Source organism: Somniosus microcephalus, chromosome 23 (assembly GCF_052327205.1).
Source record: "Somniosus microcephalus isolate GS21.2 chromosome 23, FLI_Smic_1.0, whole genome shotgun sequence".
NCBI lineage: Eukaryota > Metazoa > Chordata > Chondrichthyes > Squaliformes > Somniosidae > Somniosus > Somniosus microcephalus.
Genome location: NC_141009.1, coordinates 16318510 through 16341014, shown reverse-complemented (window position 1 = coordinate 16341014; position 22505 = coordinate 16318510). Strand labels below are relative to the sequence as shown.

The following is a 22505-nucleotide window of genomic DNA, read 5'->3' as shown; positions in this document are numbered from 1 at the left end:
AACTGAATAGAAGATTTTTTTTTTTGCTAACCTTGACACATTTGCTGGTGCATCACTCGCACAGCAGTGCTGCTGGGAACCGTTAACCCTTTCATCTGCTTCAACTGGCCGATACATCAGCCTTGGCTCAGTGGGTCGCCACTCTCTCTCACCTCTGAGTCAGAAGGTTGTGGGTTCAAGTCCCACTCCAGGGACTGGAGCACATAAAGCTAGGCTGACAGCCTCCAGTCCCAGTGCTGAGGGAGTGCTGCACTGTCCGAGGTGCCGTCGTTTGAACGAGGCCCCGTCTGCCTTCTCGGGTTGGTGTAAAAGATCCCATGGCCACTATTCAAAGGTAGACAGGCCATAAAACACAATATTTGTCCCTCAACCAACATCACTAAAAACAGATTAAATGGTCATTACCTCATTGCTGTTAGTGGGATCTTGCACATATGCACGGCAGGGGTCATTGGATAGCGATCAATAGCAGAAACCCTCACTGATTATCCCCTTCCTAATCTAGGGAAGGTCAGTCTAGTTGTAACACTCCTACTGTAGTCCCAGCCGAGATAAGTTAACTCATCGCAGTATTGAACTGTCTTTACCTTTATACCAAATACCGCTGTCCCAGGAGACAGCAGCAGGCAATACTAAGCATCATGTTTTTAATCGTGTGTTTAGCACAGTGTATTGTGGATCTGGGGAATACTGTCCTCAGGGAGACACCGAACCAAGGTCAGCTGCTCCTGCACAGAGAGGGGAAAATAATATCAGGGTGCACCCCAGGTCCCTCGCACACTTCTAGTGACGGGTGACACGGCAGCATTGACCGAGGGCTAGGCACTGGTTTAACTGCCTATTCTCAGCCAGATGCGGTTCTTGACACAAAGGGACATAGAGTGTGGGACAGGGGACAAGAAAAAATATTGTTTAGGAAAACTGTATAAATCGACATCAAAAACATTTATCCCATTAAAAAAAAAATCTTTCTTTAGCCCCCCCCCTTCCCCACAACTTCACACGCAACATTGTTCACTGGTTGAGAGGCTGGGGGGGGGGGGGGGGTCTATTGCCCCCACCCCCGCCCCCATTGCACTTCACCATGTTATTTGTTGGTTTTCTGCTGGAATATTGATTATGATCAATTTTCCCTGTGAGTTTTAGAGGACGGGTGTGTTCTAGTTTTAAATGATAGAACAATGAAATGATCACTGGATTCCATTCTGCAACACAGTCCTACCAAGCACCAAATTAAACAACACCAAGGCCATTGACTATTCATTACTGGACACTGATGTATGGGCTTATCCCACCGATGAGCTGTTCAGTTCCAAACCGTGAAATGGTTAATGCCTCTCAAATCAATTCAACATGTTCAACAGCTAACGTCAGCCCCTAGCCTAACAGACTGACTTTTTAAGTTCTTCCAAGTAATGGATCACTTAGCTTTCCGAAAGCACGCAGTCTGCTGCTCCCCCCACCCACCTCCCCCCGGAGGCTTAACTGGTTAAGGAGTGACTATCGGACCCATTCAGGCCAGAAGGCTCCCAGGTTCAATCCCCCAGGCTGTGCTGAGCGGCGAGCTGCTCTCTGCTGGGGGCCGCAGTACAGACAGAGGTTGCCAACCCTCCCGTATTGTCCGGGAGTCTCCAGGATTGAAGGATTCATCTCCTGGTCACTGCTGAGGGCAAATCGGGGAGAAAAATCACAGGGGCATTTAAAAAAAAAAATGGTGTGTTTTTGTTTAATTTCTTTGAACACTTTCCTTTATTAGCTATAAAAATATTGGAGACAGCATAAAAGGCTGGTTGACCGGGCGGGGCGGTGGGAGGCGGGAGGTCAAGTGATGAAATCTCCAGGAATACGTCAAACCAGAGTTGGCAACCCCGCAGTATGGGCTTTACAATTGGCGTAAGTGCTCCTGAGCTAAGCAAATGGAAATGTCAAGAGTTCCCTCTCCAGAGACTCCCTCCTAGAAAGTGGTGAGGAAAGGATCACGCAGAAATGCCAAGCCCAGATACACGGGAAAAAAAGTGAGACTCCCACACACAAAATAATTCAAACCTTCCTCCCTGAAGTTTGAGAGCCAGGAAGCTAGTAACAACAACAGTGGGAGATGGCTCAGGGATTGTTATCCTTTTTAATGTCCTTTTACAGCAGATTTCTGTCATTTTAGGGAAGGAAACCTGCCGTCCTTACCCGGCCTGGCCTATATGTGACTCCAACGCGGTTAACTCTTAAATGTCCTCCGGAACCGCGACACCACCTTCTCAGGGCAGCTCGGGATGGGCAATAAATGCCAGCAACATCCCAAGAATGAGTAACAGAAAAAGATATTCTGGAGCTTGTAGATTTCACTGCCATTGGCTCAGGTGACCCCGGCCCATAATACTCTCTCCGAGTGAATGTTGCTAAGGTCTGCCGCCAAGTACAGGCCCACCAGCAGTGCAGTGTTCCAAATGACCAGGGTAGGCTCTGTCCTTCTTCCTCCACCAGCAATGACAGTGGTGGATTAGTACTTGCTTTGTTACAAGTATTTCTGCCAGAGTATCAGAACTTTTCTTCCATTCGGCCTCTGCTGTTCTAATTTCCTGGACCTGGAGGACTGGTAAAGATTGATTCCTGATTGGTGCAAAAAGCAGCTCCCTGAATGAGCGAAATCCACCGAAGAAGGAGCAGCTTTTTTTCCAGGCCCAGAAATTTTAAGGGGCTGAAGCTGAGCTGATGTTCAAATCGGCGCCGTGCGCATTTCTCATCCTTGTCCTCAACTCGCTCCGTGGCCTCGCCCCTCCCTATCTCTGTAGCCTCCTCCAGCCCTACAACCCTTCGATTTCTCTGCGCTCCTCTAATTCTGGCCTCTTGCACGTCCCCGATTTTAATCGCTCCACCATTGGTGGCCGTGCCTTCAGCTCTGCAATTCCCTCCCTAAACCTCTCCGCCTCTCTACTTCTCTCCTCCTTTAAGACGTTCCTTAAAACCTACCTCTCTGACCAAGCTTTTGGTCACCTGCCCCAATATCTCCTTATGTGGTTAGTGTCAAATTTTGTTTGATAATCATTCCCGTGAAGCGCCTTGGGCCATTTTTATTACGTTGAAAATGCAGCTTGTTATTTACAAAGATGGAAAAGTACCCCAGCAAGGGCTTCGCAAGCTGGATAAAAGGAAGCTTGTGGGCCAGCTGTGCCCCACAGGCCACAGCCAATGTTCCTGTTAAGCTGCGTGGCCGCACAGTGGTCTGGAGGTCCCGCGCAGGCCTCTCACCAGCTTTAAAATGGAAGAAACTGCACACACGCGAAAATTTGAATGGGCTGCGCAGCCACTTAAAGGGGCCGCGCATCAAAAAAAAATTATAGGGTACATTGACCGCAGCCCCAATTTTAACCAGATCTGCCTGCCGACAACAAGTTGGGTTTGGGTCAAACGCCTGATTTTACTATCTACTTTCAGGAGAAAAAATTGGTGAGAAAGAGGCAGAACAAAAAATATATAGAGTGTAAAATTGGAGGTGTAAATTGGGCATCCAACCCAAACCTGCCCTATTCTCACTAGGTGGGTTCGGTTAAAATCGGGGCTCGTGTGTTGGTAACCCTTACTGCATAATACATTGTAGATGCATTGCGCCCTTTTTAAAATATTATTTGTTCTTGGGACATGGGCAACACAGGTAAGGCATTATTTATTGCTAGTTGCCCGAAGGCCATTAAGAGTCAGCCACATTCTGTGGAACTGAAATCGCATGCAGGCCAGACCAGGTAAATTCCCCTGAAAGACCTTGGCGAAACAGTTGAGTTTTTACAGTAATTCGGTAGCTTTCGTGTCATTTTCTGATGCTAGCCCACAACTTGCTAGGGTGGGATTTGCTCTAGGCTGTAAGTCCTGTACCATAACTCACTAGGCTACCAGACCCTATAACATATACAGAAAGTATCTGTGTATATTGCACCCAAAAGCCAGCTGGTGTCCAGAGCAAGGAGTCGACACTTTCAGGAGAAAAAGGGAGGAAAGAGGAGAAAGTTGGTGGAAAGAGAGAGAACACGAAATAAAGGGAGAGAAATATTTGTCCAGTTGAAAATATTTGATTTCTTGCCAAACACAAAATGCAAAAACGTGAGTAAGGACCAAATGCATCATTATGTTCCTTGGGATTGATGCGATTGTTGAGAAAATGACACTCGTCTCTGGTCCCTCAGAAACAGATAAAGGTTCGCCAAAAACCCTTCCTCAAGTAGCTGTCTCTTTAAAAGGTCTTGAATTGCTAAATATTTATCCCCTTATTCTCAATGGACTGTTCCACTAATGATGTCACGGGTTGAAACAATGCAGCTGCCGCCACTGTCTTCATTTTGACATCATCCCGTGGAACAACTCACATGAAATAAGGGAAGCAACATTATTGTTGGCAATAAGAATTAAGGGGCAGCATCAACATACCAACCTTTCTATTTTACACACAAAGAACCCATTAGATGTCAGAATTTGAAATGTCTGCTGTAAGATCGGTTGCCTTTACTTTAACACAAGCTGTATAGAATAAGGGAAATCTCGTGGTTACAATACCACAACTTAATTGAGGGTTTCAAATCACAACAAAAAGTGACTTGTTAACATTGGCATCATATTAAACAGGCTTGAGCTCACCAACAGCAATCTACTATTATCAATAATATAAACAGTTATACACACAGGAATTGCCACTGGGGACAACTGTGATTGGCAGGGTCCTGCCTGCCACTGAATTATTTGACCTTAACCGAGGTGCTATTGGATGTAATTTTATCGTATTTTACAAGAAAATAGCAAACCCTGTATATAATATAGGGACAATAGCAGACAGTGTAAAGAGTATAGCGAAACAGCACACTCCTACCCAGTCTGGCCTACACATGACTCTTGCCCGCACTATGTGGTTGCCCTTGAAGTAGCCAAGCAAGCTACCCAGTTGTACAAATAATTACTTCAAGAAGGCGGCCCACCATCTTTTGAGGGCAACTAAGAAAATGCAATGAATGCAGCTCACATCCTGACAACAAATACAGACAAAAAAAACCTACCTTGTCTATCCTACAGAAGAATAACGTCATCCTGTATAGAGGAATAGAAAGGACATATATTTATATAGCACCTTTCACATCCACAGGACATACTAAAACATTTCACAGCCAAATAAAGTACTTTTTGCAACATAGGTCGACACGACAGCCAGTTTCTACACAAAAGGTCCCATTTCCCGCACTTCTGCTTTCACTCCTTCCCCTCCCTCCCAGAGCCATGATAGGGTTCCCCTTGTCCTCACCTTCCACCCCACTAGCCTCTACATTCATCCTACATCATTTCTGCCACCTCCAGCGTGCACCCACCACCAAACACATCTTCCCCTCCCCTTCCCTTTCAGCATTCCGAAGGGACCATTCCCTCCTCGACACCCTGGTCCACTTCTCAATCACCCCAACACCCCCTGCCCTTCCCGCAGCACCTTCCCGTGCAAGCACAGGAGATGCAACACCTGCCCTTTTACCTCCCACCTTCCCACCATCCAGGGCCTCCAAACACTCCTTCCAGGTGAAACAGCGGTTTACTTGTACTTCTTTCAATTTAGTAAACTGTATTCGCTGCTCACAGTGCGGTCTCCACTACATTGGGGAGACCAAACGCAGAGGGTGTGACCGCTTTGCGGAACACCTCCATTCAACCCACAAGTGTGACCCCGAGCTTCCGATTGCCTGTCATTTTAATTCCCCGCCCCACTCCCACTCTGACTTCTCTGTCCTTGGCCTCCTACACTGTTCCAATGAAGCTCAACGAAAGCTCGAGGAACGGCACCTGATCTTTCGATTAGGCCCTTTACAGCCTTCCGGACTCAACATCGAGTTCAACAATTTCAGATCATAACGACTGCCCCCATTATTTCGAACAGCAGCTATTGCTAATGATTCTGCTAATCCCATTTACACCTCCTCTAGACCCATCTTTGTTTCTTTGCTTGTCCCATTACCATCTCCTTTCGCCTTGCACCATCATCCCTTTTGTCATTTAATCTCTCCTGTCTTCCACCCTATCGCAGACCTTCAATTTTGTTCTTTCCTCCGTTCCCCCTATTCCCTGACTCTGTACTTGCTTAAAACTTGTTACATCTCTAACCCTTTCTAGTTCTGATGAAACGTTATCGACCTGAAACATTAATTTAGATTCGCTCTGCACAGATGCTGCCTGCCTGCTGAGCATTTCCAGCATTTTCTGTTTTTATTTCAGATGTCCAGAATCTGCGGTATTTTCCTTTTGTCTTATTATTAATGAGATAAATGACAGATAATCTGTTTTTGATGATGTTGGTTGAGGGATAAAGGCCCCCTGCTCTTCTTCCAAGCTGCTATGGTATATTTTACATCCACCTGAACAGGCAGACAATGCCTCATTTTTACGTCTCATCTAAAAATCAGCACTTCCAACAATGTGGCAGAAATGTCAAGCTAGTTATATGCTCAAGTCCTGGAGTGGGACTTGAACCCACAACTTTATGACTCCGAGACAGAGTGCAACGACTGAAACAGAATGACATGTTTTTCCTTTCTATCTGTTGAGGAATAGTGCCCCACACTGTAGCAATAGAGCACTGTGCATGTATTACAGAGGATTAGAATAGACTGTATATACTATAGAAGCATAGCACAGCCACAGAGTATGTATTATAGAAAAATAGCACTATCGTGATTATATGATATAGGAATAGTCCACTCTGCATATATTATAGAGGAATGGTGCAACCCTATATATATTAGAGAGAATAGTGCACCCTGAATATATTTTACAGAATAGCACACTCTGTATATATTATAGAGAATAGTGCACCCATTATATATTATAGAGAATAGCGCACCCTGTATATATTATAGAGAATAGCACATCCTGTATATATTATAGAGAATAGCGCACTCTGTATATATTATAGAGAATAGCGCACCCTGTATATATTATAGAGAATAGCGCACTCTGTATATATTATAGAGAATAGTGCACCCTGTATATATTATAGAGAATAGTGCACCCTGTATATATTATAGAGAATAGCGCACCCTGTATATATTATAGAGAATAGCGCACCCTGTATATATTATAGAGAATAGTGCACTCTGTATATATTATAGAGAATAGCGCACTCTGTATATATTATGGAGCATAGTGCACCCTGTATATATTATGGAGAATAGCACACTCTGTATATATTATAGGGAGTAGTGCACCCTGTATATATTATAGAGAATAGTGCACCCTGTATATATTATAGAGAATAGTGCACCCTGTATATATTATAGAGAAAAGCACACCCTGTATATATTATAGAGAATAGTGCACCCTATATATATTATAGAGAATAGCGCACCCTGTATATATTATAGAGAATAGTGCACCCTGTATATATTATAGAGAATAGTGCACCCTGTATATATTATAGAGAATAGCGCACTCTGTATATATTATAGAGAATAGCGCACCCTGTATATATTATAGAGAATAGCGCACTCTGTATATATTATGGAGCATAATGCACCCTGTATATATTATGGAGAATAGCGCACTCTGTATATATTATAGGGAATAGTGCACCCTGTGTATATTATAGAGAATAGTGCACCCTGTATATATTATAGAGAATAGTGCACCCTGTATATATTATAGAGAAAAGCACACCCTGTATATATTATAGAGAATAGCGCACCCTGTATATATTATAGAGAATAGTGCACCCTGTATATATTATAGAGAATAGTGCACCCTGTATATATTATAGAGAATAGTGCACTCTATATATATTATAGAGAATAGTGCACCCTGTATATATTATAGAGAATAGTGCACCCTGTATATATTATGGAGAATAGCGCACTCTGTATATATTATAGGGAATAGTGCACCCTGTATATATTATAGAGAATAGTGCACCCTGTATATATTATAGAGAATAGCACACCCTGTATATATTATAGAGAGTAGCGCACCCTGTATATATTATAGAGAAAAAGCACACCCTGTATATATTATAGAGAATAGTGCACCCTGTCTATATTATAGAGAATAGTGCACCCTGTCTATATTATAGAGAATAGCGCACCCTGTATATATTATAGAGAATAGCACACCGTGTATATATTATAGAGAATAGTGCACTGTGTATATATTATAGAGAATAGCGCACCCTTTATATATAATAGAGAATAGTGCACCCTGTATATATTATAGAGAATAGTGCACCCTGTATATATTATAGAGAATAGCGCACCCTGTATATATTATAGAGAATAGCGCACCCTGTATATATTACAGAGAATAGTGCACCCTGTATATATTAGAGAATAGCGCACCCTGTATATATTACAGAGAATAGCGCACCCTTTATATATTATAGAGAATAGCGCACCCTGTATAAATTATAGAGAATAGTGCACCCTGTATATATTATAGAGAATAGCGCACCCGTAATATATTATAGAGAATAGCGTACTCTGTATATATTATAGAGAATAGCGCACCCTGTATATATTATAGAGAATAGTGCACCCTGTATATATTATAGAGAATAGCGCACCCTGTATATATTATAGAGAATAGTGCACCCTGTATAAATTATGTAGAATAGCGCACCCTGTATATATTATAGAGAATAGTGCACCCTGTATATGTTATAGAGAATAGTGCACCCTGTATATATAGAGAATAGTGCACCCTGTATATATTATAGAGAATAGTGCACCCTGTATATATTATAGAGAATAGTGCACCCTGTATATATTATAGAGAATAGCGCACCCTGTATATATTATAGAGAATAGTGCACCCTGTATATATTATAGAGAATAGTGCACCCTGTATATATTATAGAGAATAGTGCACCCTGTATATATAGAGAATAGTGCACCCTGTATATATAGAGAATAGTGCACCCTGTATATGTTATAGAGAATAGCGCACCCTGTATATATTATAGAGAATAGCGCACCCTGTATATATTATAGAGAACAATGCACCCGTATATATTATAGAGAGTAGCGCACCCTGTATATATTATAGAGAATAGCGCACTCTGTGTATATTATAGAGAATAGTGCACCCTGTATATATTATAGAGAATAGCGCACCCTGTATATATTATAGAGAATAGCGCACCCTGTATATATTATAGAGAATAGCGCCCCCTGTATATATTATAGAGAATAGCGCACCCTGCATATATTATAGAGAATAGTGCACCCTGTATATATTATAGAGAATAGTGCACCCTGTATATATTATAGAGAATAGCGCACCCTGTATATATTATAGAGAATAGTGCACCCTGTATCTATTATAGTGAATAGCGCACCCTGTATATATTATAGAGAATAGTGCACCCTGTATATATTATAGAGAATAGTGCACCCTGTATATAATATAGAGAATAGTGCACCCTGTATATATTATAGAGAATAGCGCACCCTGTATATATTATAGAGAATAGCGCACCCTGTATATATTATAGAGAATAGCACACCGTGTATATATTATAGAGAATAGTGCACTGTGTATATATTATAGAGAATAGCGCACCCTGTATATATTATAGAGAATAGCGCACCCTGTATATATTATAGAGAATAGCGCACCCTTTATATATAATAGAGAATAGTGCACCCTGTATATATTATAGAGAATAGCGCACCCTGTATATATAATAGAGAATAGCTGCCCCTGTATATATTGTAGAGAATAGTGCAGCCTGTATATATTATAGAGAATAGCGCACCCTGTATATATTATAGAGAATAGTGCACCCTGTATATATTATAGAGAATAGCGCACCCTGTATATATTATAGAGAATAGCGCACCCTGTATATATTATAGTGAATAGCGCACCCTGTATATATTAGAGAATAGCGCACCCTGTTTATATTAGAGAATAGTGCACCCAGTATATATTATAGAGAATAGCGCACCCTGTATATATTATAGAGAATAGTGCACCCTGTATATATTATAGAGAATAGCGCACCCTGTATATATTATAGAGAATAGCGCACCCTGTATATATTAGTGAATAGCGCACCCTGTATATATTAGAGAATAGCGCACCCTGTATATATTATAGAGAATAGCTCACCCTGTATATATTAGAGAATAGCTCTCCCTGTATATATTAGAGAATAGCGCACCCTGTATATATTATAGAGAATAGTGCACCCTGTATATATTATAGAGAATAGCGCACCCTGTATATATTATAGAGAATAGTGCACCCTGTATATATTATAGAGAATAGCGCACCCTTTATATATAATAGAGAATAGTGCACCCTGTATATATTATAGAGAATAGCGCACCCTGTATATATAATAGAGAATAGCTGCCCCTGTATATATTATAGAGAATAGTGCACCCTGTATATATTATAGAGAATAGCGCACCCTGTATATATTATAGAGAATAGTGCACCCTGTATATATTATAGAGAATAGCGCACCCTGTATATATTATAGAGAATAGCGCACCCTGTATATATTATAGTGAATAGCGCACCCTGTATATATTAGAGAATAGCGCACCCTGTTTATATTAGAGAATAGTGCACCCTGTATATATTATAGAGAATAGCGCACCCTGTATATATTATAGAGAATAGTGCACCCTGTATATATTATAGACAATAGCGCACCCTGTATATATTATAGAGAATAGCGCACCCTGTATATATTATAGTGAATAGCGCACCCTGTATATATTAGAGAATAGCGCACCCTGTATATATTATAGAGAATAGCTCACCCTGTATATATTAGAGAATAGCTCTCCCTGTATATATTAGAGAATAGCGCACCCTGTATATATTATAGAGAATAGTGCACCCTGTATATATTATAGAGAATAGCGCACCCTGTATATATTATAGAGAATAGTGCACCCTGTATATATTATAGAGAATATCGCACCCTGTATATATTATAGAGAACAGTGCACCCTGTATATTTTATTTAGTTGGGTTGTTATAATTGGCTTCCCTGTTTCAGGGCTAAATATTGGAAAACATCAGTAAGATTTGCCCCCTCCGGGGCTCTCTCCAGTAATCCCGGCTTTGTGCGGATATCGATGGGGATGGAGCTTGGCAGGCCTGTCAGCATGTGAAAAGAGAAAGGGCGAAGTCGTGTTTGGGGCCAGGTGTCCATGGGACAGGAGCCCAGGGCGGAGTCAGTGTCTTCAGGTGGGGGTCCGGGGCGGGGGAGGGAATAAACTGGGTTCCTCAGTAAAAAGTGTCAACAATAAAGCAGCATTAGAAAGAAGCAGGGATGGAGCCTGCTGTGTTTGCACAGAGCCAGGCTGCTTTTTATCTTGCAGTAATTAAAAGCCTGTGTGAACGGCTGGCTGCTCACTCACTGAAGCACTAAACAGGCTGCAGTGTCTGGGTCTGCGGGCACCGCGGGCTGCGAGGCTGCCCGTCCAGAAGGCGGCTGTTTCATGTTTGTCTCTTTTATTTTATCCTTTTTATTTGCCCCTTTCCCCACCAAAGTGAGTACCGGTTGCTTCATTGCAGCGAGTCCACTGAGAGAGAGAGAGAGAGAGAGAGTGCCTGACTCTGGGCGTCAGCTATTGATTTGGTGTCTGGCAGGAGGCGACCAGGGGCTGTCGATTTGTCGATTTGCAATTCTGTGGAAGTGTTTTGAACAGAGGGAGGGGGTGGTGGTGGTGGGGGGTTGGAGGAAGGGTTGAGGTGGTCTCACTCACTCCCCCCCCCCCCCAACACCACCACCATTGCAGGTTCCCCATCAATTCCCGCCGGACTTGATTGCATTTTCATGAGCTGGGAGGCAGAGCAGGCAGCTCCCGACAGTCATTGGCGAATCGTGGCTGAGCCACAAACTGTCAGGAGGAGAGCCGTGCAGGAGGGAGTTGGTGATGCTCCCGTGCCCAGCTCCGGGGCTGTTTTAGACCCTCTCATTCTATATATATGTGGGTATATCTAACTACATACATTACTGTACCGCCAGACAGTAATCCAAGGTGAGAGTGTGGGAGGAACCCGCGCCAGCGCTTAATAAGACACTGGATTACAGTCATTTATAAAGACATCTTTGCAAGGAGGGAACATGACTGACAAGTGCAGTTTGTGGAGCGCGATCTCAGCGGCGGCCTGCTGCTTCTACCGAGGCTCCTTCATGCAAGTTCAGGTAAGGAGGACACCCTGCACTGAGGAGAGACACTTTGCCTCTAGTCTGTGTGTGTGTGTGTGGCGTCCCTCCACCGAGGGCATGCTGAGCTGCAGCACACCGCGCCGTCACCCTGCCTATTGCCACTTTATTTTATGAATGAGATTTTTCAAGTAGTAATAGTAAAGTGTTCAATTCTTTCCCTGCCTCTTGCTTTCCAACACCGAAAGGACGGAGGATTTTGAAATTCCTGAAGTAATCCTACGGGATTTGCATTGTATCTTTCTACAGGTACAGTGTTTAAATCTAGAACATTTCTATATTTTAACATTCTGAATGAATAGCAGTGGAGGATGTGTTAGTAAAGAATTATCGGTGAAGGGCCTGAACGGAGGCTCTCAGCTGATAGATGTTATAGTGTCTGGTGCAGGAGGGGTGTTAACAGATCCAAACAGTCCCTGCATCTACCCAGGGACAGACACACAGATACACACTGAGAGGGACATGGCATAATCAGAAAGAAAGGGAGAGAGGGGCACACAGACACAAAGATATATATATAAAGGCAGAGAGACTCACAATATCAATCAAAGATACACAGAGGCAGAGAGGAAGAGAGACAGATGTACAGACAGACCCTGGGAGACATAATCACGGATGGAGAGGGAGCAAAAGAGACAGAGAGAGGCACATAGAGAGAGACACACACAATGATACACACACACATATATATATATAGAGAGAGACAATGCTACACACACATAATGATAGAGAGAGAGAGATGGAAGGAGAGATACATACAGACACACAGTTATACACACCTAGAGACAGATCCTCAGAGAAATACAGACACACACCTATATAGAAAGATACATAAAGAGCGAGGGGCAGGTGCACTGACTCAAGGATTCCATGCACAGGTTTAGTCTGTTGTGTTTCAGTGTGTATTCTTTGTGCTGATGATCCCCAGAATCATTGCAAGCACTCGATGATGTAATGCAGTTACTCTCCCCTTCACGTCGTTACTGAGCACTGTTGGAATTTGAAATATCACCCATGTTACATGTACATAGTTTGATAACGGTCCGAGGTGTGTGAGGTTCCATTCAGTTCCTTGCCGCAGGCAATAGCCCGGTTGGTATCTGTGCAGTGATTGATCTGCACTCAATGATTAAAGTCTCAGCCTCTCACTGAGTTGCTGATACAGTGTACAGTACCTTCAATACTGGAGCAAGCGAGTGGGCAGCCGGGCGAGGCTTGCATTGAATAGTTAAGTATGTTATATTGGAGGGACATTGAACCAGCAAGTTCCTCCTGTCGAGGTGGAAATAGGTTAAGGGACAGAAGCTCTCCGTCACTGGAACGGGCATTGTCCCATAGGCACTCTGACCTATGTTACCCTGCAGTATCTGCCAGGTTACAAACACAAATACACAGCTGGGGGGGAGGGGGGAGGGGGGTGCAATGAAAAGGGCAACAACCTTTAAAAGAGGAAAGTCAGACTTTGAAAGTTTTCAAATGGTGAAGTTACTCTCGGTTTACAACTGGACTATAGAGACTAGGAGAGTCCCCAGGTTCAATTCCCCACCTCCCCCCGGGGTTAGTTAGCTGATCCCCGCCAAGGCAGCTTCAGTACTTATGGGCTAAACAAGAAAAAATCCAGCCAGAGTTCCTGCTCCAATGACTCCAATCACAGTCTAAGGATAAGGGGTAAGCCATTTAGGACAGAGATGAGGAGGAATTTCTTCACCCAGAGAGTGGTGAACCTGTGGAATTCTCTACCACAGAAGGCAGTTGAGACCAATTCATTAAATATATTCAAGAAGGAGTTAGATATATTTCTTAAGGCTAAAGGGATCAAGGGATATGGGGAGAAAGCAGGGACAGGGTACTGAGTTTGGATGATCAGCCATGATCGCATTGAATGGTGGAGCAGGCTCCAGGGGCCGAATGGCCTACTCCTGCTCCTATCTTCTATGTTTCTATGACTCGGGCTGGAGAGTGCGTGGACATGGATACTGCATGAGGGCAGAATCAGGTTTGTCAGTGATTCCCTCCCTGGTCCAATAGCCTGCCAACTCTGACTTCAGGCTCACAAAATGAAGAGTAGTCAACAAGGTAAGGCACCAGTGAGTGTGGAACCATAGAGTCACCACCCTCAGCAGAGGAAATGAAAAAAAAACCTTTGGGGAGGAAATGCCAGACCTTGTGATATGGGGAGTAGATGCTATGTGAGTGAGGGAGCTGTAAAGAGCGTGTGTTATATAGAGATAATAATAGACTGTGGTACGTCAGAGAATGTTGTATTGGTGGGTGTGGTATAACCATAGCGTGTTACAGAGTGAGCATGCTATGCGCCTTCTCTAAGAATGAGAGAAAATAACCTATTTAGTATGGAGAAGTTATTGAGCCTGACGGTGCGAGGAAGCTGGATTAACATACACAGTGAAAACATATTGTACAGAAAGAGTGTTGACTTATGTCCGATCAGCTCCCCTACACTATCGGGCTCAGTAACTCCTTCCCTGCTGTAGTCATCAGTATCCAAACAATGTTAAATACATTATTATGTTTGCTTTTTATTAAGGATCCTGATGTTGACTATTGTTCCTTAATTCCCTTATTTTGTCCTGATAAGTATATAAAATCACTTTAATCTCCTCAGAATTGTGGTGGCCAGCACAGCAATAATCTGGCCGGCAATCCTTGGTAATTGGAAGGTGCTAAAAAAAAAAACCTGCCTATCAGTTTGACCAGATACTCTGAGCAAGGCCTGAATTGATGGAGATTTGCCTCTTCAAACCATTCCGGAGCTTCGGGGCCAGGGTTCGGGTTACAGCGGACTAAGAACAAGGCTGTTCTCCCCATTCCTATCTGTTTTGGATTATTTTGCCAATCTCTTCACCCCCACCCCGACCCCCCACAAACCATTGGCTTAGACTGGGGTACGTCTCCATGGGCGCTCGCTGCCCTCTGGTACCTTGCCCAAGTCGTCATTATTATTGATGTCAGTCTTGACATTGAGTGTCAGCAGGCCATTCCACCACAGGGGCATCACAACTACTCGTCCAACTTGCACACAAATGCACTTTCAAGCAGGGATCAGTGGAGAGGGATCACGAGTCGAACTCCTGACTGTCTCCCCCACCCCCCACCCCCAACACCTCTCTCTCTAACTCATGAGCACTAACAGCAATTTTAGCACCTTTATTGAACCCCCACCTGAAATCAAGTAACTCAACACAGATCAAGAATTGAAGCTGGGATTTTTGTGGTTTAAATTATTCAGTTTCACACTGGCAGAGCATTTATAAACTGAGTCATGAGGGGAGATGGGGGGAGAGACGATATCCAGCAAAATAATAAACGCACTTTATAGCCACGTTCTTTCTAAACGTGCTCTTTGTAAGTGTGTTTATAAATTTGCAACATATAGTGCACAGAGCACCACTTCTCCGAGGTTAGCACTAGCCGATTTATTGCTCAGACTTTGAAATCCAGGAACATGAATCCATTGGAAGCTCACTCGCCATTTTAAAGCACTGTGACTCGTTGCAGAGTCGGTGTGAACAGGGGTTCGAGTCTGCAGCAATACTTGGCCCATCAGCCTACCCACCTTGGCTCGCGACACAATCATCATTTTTTTTTTACAACGTAATACAGGGTTAATGTTTCCAAGACTTGGGGTTATTGAAGATAGAACAACACTGTTGAATGAGCTCAGATTTTATCAGCAAAGCGAAAATAAAAAGACATCCGCAGTCTATTGGAAGTTGGTGATAGAGGGCCATTAATCAGGGTGATGGACTCAGCAAAGCAACATTTCAAACCCATCTACAGCAAGGTGGAGACAATTCAATTGAAATATTATGGGGGGAGAGAATTTAATTTTGTTTTATCCCAGTCATTCAGACATTTATGGTTTTAATGTAAGGGCTCTTTAAATCAGCTGCTGGAACAGTATTCTGCTCCTGATTTGTTGGACCGTTTTAAATGTGCCGGAGAGGGATTGTTTGTAAGTTTGCAGATCGAGAACAGCAGGACTAGTGTCCAGAGGTTTCATGCCATTTCTGTCCTCATGCTACAACGTTTGTCAGGCACAGCAAAACAGGTTCCCAAATAATAAAGGAAATGTCTCTTTAAAACGTTATATAGCCAAGAAATTACGGGTTGCAATTTCAGTTTAATTAATACATTCCTAAGGCATCCCTTTGTCTTCTCTTTTCACAGTGTACAGATACCTCCCTGAGAGAGAGGGACTGAGAGACACCAGTCAGTGTACAGATACCTCCCTGAGAGAGAGGGACTGTGAGACACCAGTCAGTGTACAGATACCTCCCTGAGAGAGAGGGACTGTGAGACACCAGTCAGTGTACAGATATCTCCCTGAGAGAGAGGGACTGAGAGACACCAGTCAGTGTACAGATATCTCCCTGAGAGAGAGGGACTGAGAGACACCAGTCAGTGTACAGATATCTCCCTGAGAGAGAGGGACTGAGAGACACCAGTCAGTGTACAGATATCTCCCTGAGAGAGAGGGACTGAGAGACACCAGTCAGTGTACAGATATCTCCCTGAGAGAGAGGGACTGAGAGACACCAGTCAGTGTACAGATATCTCCCTGAGAGAGAGGGACTGAGAGACACCAGTCAGTGTACAGATATCTCCCTGAGGGAGAGGGACTGAGAGACACCAGTCAGTGTACAGATATCTCCTTGAGAGAGAGGGACTGAGAGACACCAGTCAGTGTACAGATATCTCCCTGAGAGAGAGGGACTGAGAGACACCAGTCAGTGTACAGATATCTCCCTGAGAGAGAGGGACTGAGAGACACCAGTCAGTGTACAGATATCTCCCTGAGCGAGAGGGACTGAGAGACACCAGTCAGTGTACAGATATCTATCTCCCTGAGAGAGACCCGTTAATATAGCAGGTTATCGCCTCTGTTGAAATAGTGAATGGCAACTGACACGTTAATCGTTTGCCCCCCTAATCACTGACAGTCATTTCTAATATCGCTTTAAAATCTCCAACGATTGGGCTGCAGAACATTCAAAAATCTAAAGCCATAAAAAAAATTGCATGAGAAATTCTGTCATTTACACCAGGATTTTGCAGGATTCGTGGATTTCTTGCCGCACCGTTTAATTATTTCCCCTTTAAAGCCGTTGAGGGGAAAAAATGCTACAAGATCAGCTTGATCAGATCAAGGAGATTTTTTTAACCCAGCGAGTTGTTGTGATCTGGAATGCACTGCCTGAAAGGGTGGTGGAAGCAGATTCAATAGTAACTTTTTAAAGGGAATTGAAGAATTGAATACATACTTGATGGGGAGAAAATGGCAAGGTTATGGGGAAAGAGCAGGGGGAGTGGGACTAATTAGACAGCGTTACCAAAGAGCCGGCACAGACACCATGGGCCGAATGGCCTCCTTTTATGCTGTAAGATTCTGCGGTGGGCGGGGGGGGGGGGGGCGGTGTGACTTCCCTTTCATTTTTTCCAGCCCTTCTTGTGGGGAACCCCCAAGCCCCCTACAGTGACTCCCCACAGCGGTATGGCGGAGACTGCCATCGCTCTGAGTGCCAGCTCCTTTGACACGCCCTGCATGTAGGGATCAGTGTGTGTCACACCCCAAAATCGGAGGGAGCGATGCTGTTTCTGATGCACTTTAACATGGAACTGGCTCCAGGCAGCGAATCAGAAAATGATTAAGCCAAAAAAAAAATTGCGTTTTAAACGGTGAATATAATCAGCCTTCAAGCCGCCTGCTATTGTCTTCTAATTGTTACAGACATTCTTTATCTGTACAAGCTGTTCGGGAAATCAGAGGAGAAAAAGCACGTTCTCTGCAAGGATGGCATTTAAGCTCTAAGCAAGCAGCTGTGCGGTGCTGTCTTTCGGCCAATGAGAGCCTTTCCTTTGTGGTAACGATGACATCATTTCTGGCCAATGGCAGCGCTACTAGATGACATCCAGAGAAGAAAGGGGCCGCTGACAGAGAGAGAGAGAGAGAATCCTTAACACGTTCAGAACCAAAAGTTTAATCTCCCCCCCACCCCCTCAGCAGGTTAACTTTTGCTGGCTCCCAGATTGACGCGTCAGTAGCCTTCCAGTGACTAGTCCAAGTTGTCCCCTTTTTCACATGTGAAGCCAATAGTGAGTCTTGGTTAGCTAATCGACTGTGAATGGCATCACAGTTGAGCCCAGGCCAACCGACATATAGACACAACCGCATGTATACATGAATCAATAAACCTAGAGTGAGTTACAGACTGGAAACTAATCGAGTGCTTCAGATGGTTCACATGCAGAGTGGATTCTTTGGTTTACAGCTCTCTGATCAGATTACTACCTTGAAGTCAATCCAGGATTTTTTTTTTTACACAGTGCATACACTAAAGTCTGAGGTGATGTAACTTGGGTCTTGAGGCTGCTTTTTCTGCCAGTCAGAGGCTGCTTGTGCAACGGTGCCAGTCTGTGCACACCCACTCACTGCTGAGTGGTGACGTCTGTGCTGGTGGGTTTAATTGCTGTTACATCAGGGCTGAAGATTTATGAAGAAATTATGCACAGCTCATTACCGGGAAATTCAGTGTCCCGGACGTGTTCAATTTGGTTAATCACCCCTGCCAGTTTTCACGGCACCTCCCAGCTGCCAAGTCAAGCGGTCGAGAGGTTGTGGTTGGAAGCTCTCCCGACCTCAGGCAGCCCACGACCAATGGCATCGCTGTAATATAAATGAGTGGGCACCATGGTCTCCGCTGGGGAGGGGGGGGGGGGCAGGACGGGCAGCTCCTCCAGAGGCCTCCACTGCTGGGTGGAGGTGGCTGGCGGTGGGTGCGAGTTGCCATTTTTCGGCACTCCTTGTGCCAAGCACAGCTGCAGTGTGGTTTTCACCTCATTGTCTGCAGAGACCATTCTCCCGATCGGCTGCCACCACCCCATCAGGCAGTGCATTCCAGATATACCAACAGAGCTCTGTTTCTTCAGTTTTTTCTTCATTTTTTGTCTTCCTCTCTTTAGGTCCTACAAGGTATCAGAGCCTTGGCTCAGGGGGCAGCACTCTCACCTCCTGAGTCAGAAGGCTGTGGGTTCCAGTCTCACTCCAGGGACTCAAATGCATAATCTAGGCTGACAGTTCAGTGCAGTACTGAGGGAGTGCAGCACCGTCGGTGTCTTTCAGATGCGACATTAAACCAAGGCCCCCGTCTGCTCTCTCAGGCAGATCCCATGACACTATTTGAAGACGAGCGGGGGAGTTCTCAGCAATGTTCCCTCGAATTTTTATTTTAGGTGCACGGCCCCTTTAAATTTGCTGCGGGGCTGCGCATGCGCGGTATCTTTTCCAGCGGAGCAGCTGGTGAGCGGCCTGTGCGGGGCCTCCCGATCGCTGCGCAGCCGTGCGCCCAGGCAGCTTAGGGGGAAGGTTGGTTCTCGGCCAATATTTATTTCTCAACCTACATCACTTCTTTTTTTAAAAAGCCCATTTTCTGGTCATTATTACATTGCTGTTTGTGGGAGCTTGCTCTACGCAAATTGGCTGCCATGTTTCTTACATTACAACAGTGACTACATTTCAAAAGTACTTCATCTCCTCAAAAAACCAATCCTTGACCCCTCCGTCCTTGCAAACTACCGCCCCATCTCCAACCTCCCCAAAGTCCTTGAACGTGTTGTCGCCTCCCAAATCTGTGCCCATCTTTCCCGCAATTCCATGTTTGAATCCCTCCAATCAGGTTGCCGCCCCTGCCACAGTACCGAAACGGCTCTCATCAAAGTCACAAATGACATCCTTTGTGACTGTGACAAAGGTAAACAATCCCTCCTCGTCCTTCTTGACTTGTCTGTAGCCTTTGACACGGTTGACCACTCCATCCTTCTCCAACACCTCTCCACTGTCATCCAGCTGGGTAGGACTGCACTCGCCTGGTTCCATTCTTATCTATCTAATTGTAGCCAGAGAATCACCTGCAGTGGCTTCTCTTCCCACTCTCGCATCGTTACCTCTGGTGTCCCCCAAGGATCTATCCTTGGCCCCCTCCTATTTCTCATCTACATGTTGCCCCTTGGCGACATCATCCGAAAACACAGCATCAGTTTCCACATGTACACTGACGACACCCAGCTCTACCTCACTACCTCTTCTCTCGACACCTCCACGGTCTCTAAATTGTCAGACTGCTTGTCCGACATAAAGTTCTGGATGAGCAAAAATTTTCTCCAATTATATATTGGGAAGAGCAGAGCCATTGTTTTCAGTCCCCGCCACAAACTCCGTTCCCTGGCCACTGACTCCATCCCTCTCCCTAACATCTGTCTGAGGCCAAACCACACTGTTCACAACCTCGGTGTCATATTTGACCCGTAAATGAGTTTCCGACCACATATCCGCAGCATAACAAAGACTGCCTACTTCCACCTCCATAACATCGCCCGTCTCCGCCCTTGCCTCAGCTCATCCGCTGCTGAAACCCTCATCCATGCCTTTGTTACTTCTAGACTTGACTATTCCAACACACACCTGGCTGGCCTCCCACATTCTACCCTACGTAAACCTGAGGTCATTAAAACTCGGCTGCCCGTGTCCTAACTCGCACCAAGCCCCATTCACCCATCACCCCCTGTGCTCGCTGACCTACATTGTCTCCCAGTCCGGCAACGCCTCAATTTTAAAATTCTCATCCTTGTCTTCAAATCCCTCGATGGCCACACCCCTCCCTATCTCTGTAATCTCCTTCAGCCCTACAATCCTTCGAGATATCTGCGCTCCTCTAATTCTGCCCTCTTGAGCATCCCTGATTATAATCGCTCAACCTTTGGTGGCTGTGCCTTCTGTTGCCTAGAACCTAAGCTTAGGAATTCCATGCCTAAACCTCTCCGCCTCGCTACCTCTCTTTCCTCCTTTAAGACGCTCCTTAAAACTTACCTCTTTGACCAAGCTTTTGGTCACCTGCCCTAATTTATTCTTATGTGGCTCGGTGTCAGATATTTTGCCTTAAAATACTCCTGTGCAGCGCCTTGGGATGTTTTACTACGTTAAAGGCGCTATAAAAATACAAGTTGTTGTTGTAGTAAAGCACTTTGGGATGTGTTGAGGTTGTGAAAGGCGCTATATAAATGCAAGCCTTTTTTCGATTGAGGTGGGCATAAAGGGGCAGATGACCAAAGCTCTTCTGAAACCAGCTATCGGGAGCCAGGTGATTTCTCTCCGTCCATGATTTCAGTCTGCAGTTCTTCCCTCCAACTGAAATGGAAAAGCACCTGTTCTCATCTGAGCATATCTCTCTTCCCTCCCCCATAAAACTAATGCAATTGGAAATCATTTGGGAGCAGAGGGGCGAGGCGACCGGGGGGGGAGGTCCCTGTTGTAAAAGGTAACTGGATCTGGCCTCTGACCCCCATTAGCTGCCCCATCTCTGGGCGATCAGGGTCGGAGGTGGCATCAGAAAGGTCACAGCTAGAAAACCAGGTTTGTCAGCTGTTTCCCTGTTGCTGGCTGGGTCAATAATAATCTGCCGAGGTTCCACACGACCACTCCGCGAGATGTGTAAAGGCTGTTTGTATTGGTTAAAACAGATCGTAACCTTCATTTCAGGCAGCACAGTGACTGAGGAAAGCAAACAGACTCTCCCCTTTTATAAATGAAAATTGTTTTCCTGAGCAGATTATTTTGGGCTCTGTGAATTTGATGTGCTGAATTAAACTTGTAAATCTGAGACTTCACATTGCTAATTCCATGCAACTGTCAAGCTTCCAACTCTAAAAATATTCGACTTTGTGTCAATATACAATGTAAGCAAGAGAGAGCAATAACTGCCTTATTACAAGGGGCCGTATCAGGCAGTGTTATAACTGGGTGCATTATTATCAGAGTGGTTGTAGCAGACAGTGTTATAACTGGGAGCCGTATTATCAGAATGGGTGTATCAGACAGTGTTATAACTGGGAGTGTTATTATCAGAGTGGGTGTAGCAGACCATGTTATAACTGGGAGCCTTATTATCAGAGTGGGTATAGCAGACAGTCTTATAACTGGGAGCCTTATTATCAGAGTGGGTGTAGCAGACAGTCTTATAACTGGGAGTGTTATTATCAGAGTGGGTGTAGCAGACCATGTTATAACTGGGAGCCTTATTATCAGAGTGGGTATAGCAGACAGTGTTATAACTGGGAGCCGTATTATCAGAATGGGTGTATCAGACAGTGTTATAACTGGGAGTGTTATTATCAGAGTGGGTGTAGCAGACCATGTTATAACTGGGAGCCTTATTATCAGAGTGGGTATAGCAGACAGTGTTATAACTGGGAGCCCTGTAATAACAGTAACAACCTTTGTCTAATAGACTGCCGTGGG

At 44.5% G+C, this 22505-nt stretch overlaps 1 protein-coding gene across 4 annotated transcripts in view; it reads left to right on the top strand.

Moving 5' to 3' along the window:
- The window catches only part of LOC147101681 (SH2 domain-containing protein 3C-like), a 160052-nt gene that overhangs the window by 106155 nt on the left and 31392 nt on the right, over positions 1-22505 (top strand). The window contains exon 1 of one of the 4 annotated variants that reach the window (XM_085965483.1): positions 11733-12172. The exons of the other annotated variants lie outside the window; for them this stretch is intronic. Coding sequence (XP_085821609.1) covers positions 12092-12172 — 81 coding nt within the window. The 5' untranslated portion in view covers positions 11733-12091. Of the gene's footprint in view, positions 1-11732; positions 12173-22505 lie in introns of those variants that run through there. 4 annotated transcript variants of the gene reach the window in all.